Source organism: Drosophila pseudoobscura, chromosome 4 (genome assembly GCF_009870125.1).
Source record: "Drosophila pseudoobscura strain MV-25-SWS-2005 chromosome 4, UCI_Dpse_MV25, whole genome shotgun sequence".
Taxonomy (NCBI): domain Eukaryota; kingdom Metazoa; phylum Arthropoda; class Insecta; order Diptera; family Drosophilidae; genus Drosophila; species Drosophila pseudoobscura.
Genome location: NC_046681.1, coordinates 13,883,391 through 13,894,421, shown reverse-complemented (window position 1 = coordinate 13,894,421; position 11,031 = coordinate 13,883,391). Strand labels below are relative to the sequence as shown.

The 11,031-nt window shown below is 42.5% G+C and overlaps 1 protein-coding gene across 1 annotated transcript; it reads left to right on the top strand.

The window, feature by feature from the left end:
- Positions 1 to 398: 398 nt before the first annotated feature.
- LOC26533356 (C-type lectin 37Da-like) lies at positions 399 to 916 on the top strand (the record flags this gene model as incomplete). The annotated part of the gene is made up of 2 exons (XM_015179745.2): positions 399 to 510; positions 576 to 916. Coding segments are annotated over exons 1-2 (429 nt in total), but the record flags the coding sequence as incomplete, so codon positions are not given.
- Between the last annotated feature and the right edge of the window lie 10,115 nt (positions 917 to 11,031).

Genomic DNA, 11,031 nt, shown 5'->3' with positions numbered 1-11,031 from the left:
ATGATGGTTTGGTTTTGATATATGGTTTGGGTATAAAAGAGTCAACTTTGGAAAGGAGTCCTTGCCATGTACTGGGGAATTCGCCTGCTTGGGCCAGGCAACAGCACAATATCAAATGATATTGCTCCGAATAATGATCAGAAAAGAGGCGCTATATGTGGAAACCACTTCAGGAAATGACAGCCCCGTTGGTATTGAGGTCATTGCCATCATAATAATCACATCAAAAAGCGATTACACTGCGGGCAAGAAAAGATCTGAGTAATTGCAAACGAAGGTTCCTGGAAAGATGTCTCAAGTGTCTGATGATTCTCCTTCTAAGCCTTTCCAAGATAAGATGCAATAGCTTGTTGGGATCGATTGCGATTTTGGTGGGGTATAAAAAGGGCAGTCTCTGAGATTTGCCGAACAGTCAGCGCAAAATGTATCGGAAACTCACTGGAGTATTGGCCCTATTGGGCTTCCTTTCCCTATCTGGAGGATATAGAGTAATATCCAATGTTATGGACGGTAAGACTCTACATATACAGAATATAAGAACACTTTTTGTATTTAAATGAAAATTGTTCTTTTAGGAGTGCCTGAATTCGTAAACATAAATCCAGCGCCATTCGTCAAAATCGGCAATGGGTACTATTATATTGAGAATAAACTGCGAAAGAACTGGTTTGATGCCTATGAGTCGTGTAGCCGGATGGGAGCTGCATTAATCTCATTCGAGACTATCGAGGAATGGAATTTGATCAATAAGTACTTAAAGGATGAGAAAATTGACTATTTTTACTGGACCTCAGGGACTGACCTTGCGAAACAGGGCAAACATGTTTGGCTTTCAACTGGGAACCCCATAGCATTGGACATCTGGCATCCATCCCAGCCTGATAATATAGAGGGGGTTGAGCACTGCGACGAAATGGGATGGAGACTAGATAATACCACAAACATTGGTTTTAATGATGCAAAATGTACATCTCCAGAATACTATATTTGCGAGGCACCACAGCCGAAGACAGCCTCGTTTATTGTGTGGTAAAGTATTGTAGGATAGAAATTGATTGAAGAAAATCTTCAAGTACAGAAACAACTGTGTAAATATGTACAATTCATTGGAGTAGCACTCTTAAGATTTTAACAAACTTTCCTTTGTATTAATTTTCAGGAAATCAAATATATAGAATGAACTTTCTGACAAATTGCCATACTTGTAGCCCCCAAATTGAAGTCGAACCGAGGGGCGGTGGCGGTGGCGGGGAATTTATTTATTTAAATTTTGCCACAATTTGCAGGCTAATTTCATTGTCACATATTTCGTTGCCATCGATTGTTATGTCTGACAGCGACAAATGTCAGAGTGTCAGAATGTCAAATCGCAGGAAAAAAAATAAACTCTGGGCAAATAATTTTCTTTATTTGCATTTCACATTCACACAATCGACAATCCCGTTTCGGGGCCTAAAATATGCTATCAAAATGTTTGCCAATGTCTGCCTCTTGGCCAAAAAGCAAAAGTGACACACACACGCACACAGCCCTCTCCCTGCCCCCCTCGCCCACCCAACCACCTCACATATGGCAGGGCCAAAAGGGGCAATGGGGGGTTGAAAAAGTTGAAAAATATCTATTTTTTGTTGAGCCATTTTAATCCACTTTTCAAAATTTATTATGCAGAAACGTTCAAAAATTTCCCGCCAAACTTTGCGTCTAAAAAAAAAATATGGGTGTAGGTCCTTTTATGCGAGGTGCTCGAAGGGTTGTCTGTACTCGAGTAGGTGTTGGTAAGAGGTTCGAAAAAGTCTCACAAAACCGAGTGTGCCCCAGGGTATGCCACATGTCTGCACTTGTATGTCAGTCTTCTAACTGGTGTCCTTTTTTAGGGTTCTTTTGGCTAGAGACAGACTAGTGCTGTCCACATGTTTTGGGGGTCATAAATCTGCAATTACCAGTCATGCTGGCTGGTTTCGTCCTCGTCCAGCAGGGTCCTGCCTCCTGCATTGTGCGGCGCCGCCGATGCTGACAGAAATTCGCTGATGAATTGGCTTTTTGCTGTCCGAAATGATTTTCGAATTAAATCGAAGCTGCAGCTTAAATTCAGACCCAGGCCACGGCCCCAATGTGACATCTAAATTATGCTTAGACTCTGTTTGCTTGCAATTTGATTGGAGGCAGGCAGCCCCCTGCGCGCTATATCTCTCTCTCTCTCTGCCTCTCCCCCTCCCTCTGGGAAAGTTATCCAGTTAGTTTGCTGGCCCGAAAAAATAAATAAACAAAACAGTTGGAAAGAAAACTTCAAGTTGCACTCTCTCTCTGTCTCTCTCTGTCATTTGCTGGCTTTAGTCCTGTCAGTGTTTTTGCTTCGACTGGGTTTTCTTTTGGGTTTCCCCTGTTGTTACCCTGGACTTGAAGAGCAGCAGGGTATGTAGCCCTCAAGGGGATGTATGAAACAGTCTTAAGAGACCGAATACCAGACGAACGAAAGGGTTGTACAAGTGTTGGACTTTTCAGTTAAATTCTTTATATATACTCTATTTTTTCCAGGGTAACTCCTTATTGAGGCACTAACCCCCCACCCCCTTATAGGAATCGTGTCTCTCTTGTTTCATTCTTTCTTTTTCTATGAACTGGTAATTTTTGCCATTTCTTGGCCGAGAGTCCCGGGCTGCGATGCGTTCATGCTTGGCAGCCAATTCAAGTCGTGTCATTTTGTTGAGTTTGTGTTGAGAGTTCGTTGAGTTACCCCCGGCTGAGCCCCACTGCCACTACTCCCCTCTCTTCTTGTAATTCAAATGTCAGTCAGTCAGTCAGTCAGTCACTTGGATCAGTCGGCACGTCAATGTGAGGCAAAGTTCCTGCCAACCCAAGCCGAGGCTCTCTGCTCTTCCATCCACTTGAGCCTGGCCAACTCCTCCGTTCCGTTCCGCTCCAGCTTCCAGTTTCAGTTCCTCTGTGCTCTGTGCTCTGTGGCCCAGGTGTTGTCTCATTTGTATAGCCACTGTATAGATCCCGAGTATGTGTCTGGGTCTGTGCTCTTTCCGTCTATCTGTCTGCCTGTCTGTCTCTCTGTCTGTCCATCTGTGCGTGTGTGGCTTTCTGTACTAGTTTTTCCTTTAGTTTTTCCTACTGTCTATCCATTTTTGCGGTTGCCACTGCTGCTCTGCTGCTCTGCTGCCCTGCCATGCCTTTGCGTGCAGCTGAGAGAAATAAATTATTTATCGAGCTCCGGTTCGTCGGACACACACGAAAGAGTAGTCCCAAACACAATAAAAATATATGCTACATTTAGATAAATTGATTTCTGTTCAGTTCCTGGGTAATCAACTGAAATCTTTGCCAATCATCGATCAAAGTGCAATGGGCATGAATATGCCAAAAAGAAAACTCAAAACTCAAATGTTAAACATGGCAGTGAGTCCTTTAGGATCTGTACAATTGGAAGAGCAAATCTTACAGTTTTAGTTAGATGTTTAGTGATTCTTTCAAGCCCAATAAAGTCAAGTGCTCACAATCTAATCACAGCTACTTTTTCTTGAAATAATTAACATTTAAAGAGCCCTCAAATTTGATAGGTTTTTAAGCTACTTCGAGTGCCATCCACTCATTCATATTTAATGAGAGACTAGGGAACCATATACAGTCTAGTTCTTATCTTTTGTGGCTTTACTTTCTTGAAGTATCTTTCAAATGGGACTCTTTTTAATGTGACTAAACATCTTAGGGGTAGTAGACCCAAAATAGCAGTCTATTTTCGGCTTTCACGTCTGCTGCTGCTGCTGCTTCTATGAATTCATGGCGTTGCCAGCTGTTTAACGTACTCCGTCGTATGTATGGGTGCTGTGCATGGGCATGCCATTGTTCCGGAGTGACTTCTGACTCCTCTACTGAATCCTGGCTGCGTATTTGCTTGCCTGCGGCCTGAGGTTCACACTCCTGTTCGGGCCACAACTCAGAGCTTATGAATTTGTGGCCTCAGTCAAGTAGCAGAGGAGCATCAGAGCTGGAGCATCAGCAGCTTGGCGCTTATAAATTTCATAAGCTTGCCACAGCAGCAGCAGAGGAGCAGCAGGGGAGCAGGGAAGCAGGGGTCTTGGTCTCTCAGTGCCATAAAATGCTGGCTAAGTGAAGCTCAAAACGGGTTAAATTGCAATTACGTGCCGGCCACTTGCCCGAGAGCATTACTTGGGCCCGGCCCGCAACATGTTGATTGTCTGGACAAAAGGCAGAGGCAGAGGCACAAGCAAGGGCAAGGACAGGCACAGGGGCAGGGACAGGCACAGGGACAGGGCAAAGGTTGAATCGGGGTCGGCTGTAACTACGTGTGTTATATCGTACCTTGTACGTCTCTGACTGGGCATAAATTTACGCAGAAGCCGGCACCTGGAGGATCTGGGGGGGTTATCTATGACTCGTCTGCTGCTGCTGTAAAAAAGTTTTTAATTAAAAAATGCAGTCAAGACTCTCTTGGCCATATTTCTAGCTATGACAAATGCCCAGGGAAATAAATAAACGAATAAACATATCCCTTAAATCGATTCCGATTGCCAAATCAATCTGCATATTAAAAAATATTCCACAGAACAGATCTAGCCCCGGCACCGATAAATATGTACATAACTTTGGGGTCCTGGCCTGCCTGCCTCCTGGTTCTGTCGTTGGAGTCTCCCCCGTCTTTCTTTCTCTGGAAGAAACTTTTCGTTTCGGCCAGGGCCCTTGCACTTTTCCTACTTCCAAAAGAAAATTGAAAAACTAATTTTCAACAACAAAAAATCAAAGCACAACAAGAAAAAAACGAAGCAGCAGCAGCTCTGCTCTACAGAAAAATTTTGTTTGCATGAAATTTCCATAATACAATTTCGATAATTTCCACAAACTATGTCGCTGACAGAGAGCGAGGGAGAGAGCGAGGGAGAGAGGAGTGTGGTGTGGTACGTGGACCATGAAGCATGGGGCGTGCAGCATGTAGCAGCGTCTCCTTGTGCTGCAACTTGATTTGACAACTCCTGACATTTTCCCCCAGAGCGGCATGGCTCCTGGGGGTCCGTGCCCGTGAGCAACAACGTGTTAACAAGTATTTGCCTCTGGCTTGACAATTTTTTGTTGCCCCAAAAGCCCAGAGACTGAGAGTGAGAGCGACAGCGACAGCGCCTCTGAAGGCAGAGTGTCATCAATCATCATGGCTCTCCTGCTACTCGTGTGGCAAGGTGGCAGCGAGCTCTGACTCGTGACATGGAGGGTTAAGGATTCTTGCCTGATGGCTAAGATGGAAGATGCCAAAAGGAGGTTCAAGGTCATGCAGAGATTTATGGGGGAATATGTTTAAAATATAGCAACAATCTTGTATTAGAATTAAGGGCAGACTGTACTTCAGGGTTCCATCTGTCTACCTATCGTTCGCGCTTATCGATACCCCATCCAATGCCCTATCGATATCTGTAATGTCAAAAGTTTCTCTTGCCTTCTCTCTTTTTTTTCCCGCCTCATTCATAACCATTCACCTCACTGGCCTGTCACACCATATCGCATTATATCAGGGCCATATCTTGAACCTCATCCCCCCCCCCAAGTGTTGATCCAAGATGCATGCATGCCTGTGTGTTGGCAGAGGGTGACGGGGAGGGTGCTGCTCCTCTGGGGGCTGGGGGGGATCGGGATCCCAGCCACAGAGCTGACAAACTTTAGCTTATGCACAATTCAGATTGCATTGTCAGCAATTTTTCCATTTTTGACTTTTTCCACATGCCAACTTTTCCACAAGCTATTGTTTTTCCCCTATTTTTTTTGTTCGCTCCACCAGAGCCAGGACCCGAGCGCGAAGAAGACATGACAAATGATGTCAGCGCTCGTGCATAGTTTCCGGATACTACTCGTAGACGGGGATGGGGATGGGGATGGGGGGGCGGATGCGAATGCGGATGCCCTGACAGTGTTGAAAAATGTGCGCAGCAAAATCAACACAAACATTCGCAGCCGCACTCGGGCATGACATGTCGCGTTAAAAGTTTTTCCAATGCAAAGAATCCGAAACGAAACGAAACGAAAGGCAAAAGTCCAACACTCTCGAGTGCAGTGCGGGAGAAAGTTTCTCTGAATCACATGAGAGGGCATTGATTATCATAATTGAAATAAGCTGCAGCTCAAAAGTCAAACAGCAAACGGATGATGGGATCATTCAGATTCGAAATGGGTATCGTTAAGGAGTGGGAAAATATAAAACTTCTTGGCTATAAATTACGTATACGCAGTGTCCACAGATCGTAGTACTTGCCTGATGCAATTCTCTGTCTGCCTGAAGGATTAGAGTGGCAAAGGTAGAGGTCCTACCTCCCAGAGCCATGGTGCATCTCAAGCGAATCGTAGTTGCTCTTTGCTTTACGGCGACGACGCATCTTAAATGTAATTTGCAATTGAGGCAAAACGCAGCAAAGCACAGGATTACGAACTCAATGTCCAATCTGCCTTTGCCCCCCGCTCTTCTCCAGTGGCTAATTATACCAGTCTGCCCGTCTGCCTGTCTGCCTCTTTGTGTGTGCGTGTATCTGTGTGGTCTGTGGTTTGTTGCGCTTAATTTGACTTGCCACAAAATGATTTTACAGGGCGCTCAGGACGTAATTAAATTTTGAGAGGATGCTTGGCCCTGGATTTCGATTAGCATTCTCCGCAATTTAAATGAAAAATCCACAACTTTTCATGCAAGTTGTGCAACTTCTTACGCTTCGAGGCAGATATGTGTCAATAACGGCACTAGATGGCTGGCTCAAGCACTTTGCAACTTGCAACGCCAGTCCCCGTTCGAGTCATAAAGCTAAGTAACTTAAGGCACACAATGCCAGGCCGCCAGAGTGAAAGCGTTGGAAAGTTCTCTGGTGGGGGGGGCGGGGGATGCGGGCAATTGGCCAAGTTATCATAGAAATGAGTTATTTGTTGGATCCATCATCGTGAATGCATAAAGGAGAGGGCGAGTAGAGACAGAGAGAGAGAGAGAGAGAGAGTGAGGGGAACCTAAAGGAGACCCTGGAATGGAGAGGAAAACCCTGTAAAGGCACCGACGACTGACCGCGTCCACATAATCAAAAAGCAAATTGCATGGCACGAAAAAAAATAAACATAAATTTCAGCTGCAGACCGTAAAGCAGCGAAAAACGAGGAGAAACAAATAAGGCTACCCATGGCCATAGCCGCCACCCCCCACAAAACACAGAGAGCGGAAAAGGAAAGGAGCGAAATGAAAGCGTTTGGCCGGAAACCAGAAACTTGTTAACAAAATTGCTTCGAGTTCATTGACAGTTGATTGCGCGGCAGCAAGTGCATTGCGCGAGAGGGAGGGGGAAAGAGTCTCTGAAACGGGTCTGAAATACTTACCCGATCATATGGCAGGAGACCCTGACCATTCTAAAGTAGAAAAGAGACTACCCTTTTCCGATTGACTTTCTGTGGGTATTAGATGGCAGATTTATGGTATAAATGCTGACAATTCCACGTTTGAGATGATTTTCAATAGATAAGTAGATAAGGTAGATACTTTGAAGCTTATGAAATGTTCTTCCACCCGTTGCATGGTGTACCCTCGCACAGCATACTCATTCCCATTCCACGATTATAGGATACAGAAACCGTAGTCTACTTAAAAGGGCGTCCCCGACAACGAAATTCATTATCAAAGATGCCCCAAGGCAACGGATGGTCGAGAGGGTAGGGAGAGAGTAAAGGGCAGCCCAGCCTTGAAGGAATCTCTCCTTAAAGTTGGCAGCACACCACTTAATGACCGTCCCAGTGGGGGAGGGGGGCGAAGGACGAAGTGGCCACTGAAATGTCACCTGGCGCATGCCTCGTGGGCAAGTAATTATGTTTGATGGCTGGAAGAAGTTCTCTCTAGCCCTCCGTCTCTCTTACAGACAGTCTCCCGCAGATTATAATGCAAACCTTTTTTATCCTGCCTTCTATAAGTGGGGGAGGGGGGCCGCATATCTTTCTCTTTGAATTACTTAATTTGTTGTTGTATCTGTTTGAATCACAGCAAAATTAAACTGTTGTCAACTTTGATTGTTTTCAATGGAATATACTAAAGACAAAACATAACAGATTAGGCCCATGGAGGTCCTTACAAAAGTACTGCCATGGCAGGTGCTTCACAACTTCTCATACTATTCCTCTGTTAATCCTCTCAAGAAATTTTGGGCTTCAATAACGGTTTAAAACGGTTTAATGGTGATCGTGGTGTGGTGCCATCTTATGCTGAATAGCACAACTAGAACAACGAAGGCGTCACCTGTGGGAGGAGAGCGGAAGCTCTGTGCGTTAAGTGGATGGTATGTTCTGTATTTTGTCGATGTTTTAGCTCAACTCCATGTGTCCTGTGTTCTATGATGAAATACAATATTCTATTTTATGAATGGTATATGTTTCTATGACCCTCCTATAGTAAGGAACATAGACATAGACTGTGAAAAAAATAGAATATTATAGTAATAGAATAACTCTTATATAATATTTTATTTTTATGATAAAAGTATTTTGCTTCCTATGTTGGTATGTTTCTATGTTCCTTGCTATAATTTTCATCGCTCTACTTCTGGTTTTTTTTTTACTTATAATTTTCCACGATTGGTGGCGCCTCAGGTGTATACATAGGTATATTTATATACACGTGTCGTTTTAAAAAGGATATACACGTGTAGATATAAAAATGATCACACTTACTACACACGATGCACTATGGTCCGAACGACCACTTTTGTTGGCCAAAACCTAATTTTTCAAAGTCAAAACTGAAACCTGGTTTTGATCGCTCTGCATTAGAAAAAGATCGACCATTAAATCTGCGTACCAGAAATTTCCATAGATGGCGCCACATTCGCAAAATCAGCTGTGCAACCCAACTGTTTTTATAGTAAAGCACGTGAAGGGAAAAAGTGGCAAATTAATAACCACTTTAGATATCTCAAAAATTGAAAAACGCCAAGACGTGATTAAATTTTTTTGATGAATCTTAATCTGTCGGGTTCTTACTACGTGTTTTGAGTTTTTAACTGTCTCTAGTAGTTCTGATGTCTTCGTAATTGAAGGTTAAAGTGAGGCCTTCAACATGTGCCAACTTGTAATGAAAACTAATTTTTGAAAAGGTGTACAAAGTGAGTCCTACCTAGTCCCACCCTGAAACCTTTTTTGTGTCGTAGATTAATAAATTCTTTTTGAAATGTATATAGTTAGAAATGCCACTTTTTACCACAATTCTTGGAATTTGCATTAATAGAGCATAACCTCAAATTCGAAAATGCAGATTTGTTTGCCGAATGGAATTCAGAGAAGGGTAAAATTATCAATTATTTGAAAACGGATCTTAGGGCGACATATCATATGAAATTAATAAAGCTTTTGAAGATACCAGCAAGAAAATTTGTTACCGTTTGGCAACATACCGGAACAAATGCCGGTAAAATTCAAAGATGTTTGAGCGAAAATATGTGGATTGGCCACAAGCCTTTGTTATAATATCTTTATCTTTATGTCCAAATATGCTAACTAAGTTCGTAAGGCTGTACAGGACCCAGTCGGAAAGCCGGCACATAGCTCACTTAACGAGGCGTTAACCTTGCTTCTAGACAAGGATTTCGGCAATAATTTACGGAAACCTTTAAACGATTTTATTTTTATTTAAATCAAAATTTTTTTCAGTCGTGCAACGACGTTTTCTGAAATAAAATATGCTTAATACTTTTTTTCACTATAACTAAAAATTTAAATATGCATTATTAAAAAAAGGGGCGGTGCCACACCCATTTTTTTTCTTAAATCCATTTCTTATTGATTATATGTATCCAATACAAAAAACTAAATGAAAAAATCTTGTTCCGTTCGGGAGTTATTAATTTTGGCCAACAAAAGTGGTCGTTCGGACCATAGTGCGATGGGTTAGCAGGTGGAGAAGGGAAGGAAGAGACAAATGCTGACAAGTATGACATAGTATGACAAAGCTTTGTAAAAGCTTTTGTATGAAGCTCTCAGCTGCCTTGGCTTACGTGACGCCGCTCTCTCATTTTTCCGCGCGCGATTGAAGGATCAACAAGTAGCTCCGCGTTTTTTGCCGTTTCGATCCGGAAAACTGGAAAATCGTCGGAAAATATTGTCGCGCGGTGTCGCCGGTCGTGTGGTGCAGTGCCGAAAATATTAAAATAATGAAAACGTGTTCCGAAACACAGCAGAAGAAAGACGGATCGCCGTCAGTGTGTGAAATATGTGCAATGGCAGTGCAAAACGTGTATTACATATTTGATGTACTAGAAAACAGTTATTTTAATTGATTTATTACGTTTTTTCGGTCCAAAACGGCGGCCTCATCCCGCTATAAGCAAAAAAGAGCGGGGTCGGGTGTATGGAATAAGCATTGCAAAAAATAACGGTACTAGATGTTTCTAAGTGAAAAAGATGCACAGCAACATGTTGATAGAATACAGGTGAGTGAGTAAGTCGAGGGACATGAGGAAGTGCTCAGTGGCGCCATAAACGTGTATTTCCTGTACTCTCTCATAGGTGGCGCCCACTGTATCCCGCCACAGTGAAAATTCAAATAGAAAAGAAACCAATTTTATTCGTTCAATTTTTAAATTGATTTTTGTATAATTTATTTAACGCTCAAATGAATGCCAAATACTTCACAATACTCGAATATGCAATAACGATTTCATGTCCTGTATTTCAATACTCTCTTGTTCGATACAATTGTCGTACAAAACGGATAAACATAAACACAATATCTCAGATACTATGTGCCATTTGATAATAATTTTGTTTTTATTTTTTAGTTAGGTATTTTATGCGTATGTGTGCATTGTCAATTTTCACTAAACGTCAAACGAAACGATATGCATTTCCTATATACTCGTACTCGTATGAGATAATATTGTATATGTATTTATGTATTTAATATGTTTTTTTTGGGGGGTCTTTCATTGTAAAATGTTCAATTTTTATTCCACTTTGGAGCCTTCTTGATTTTTGCTTAATTTAAAGACACATTTTTGTCAATTTTTAGATAGATTT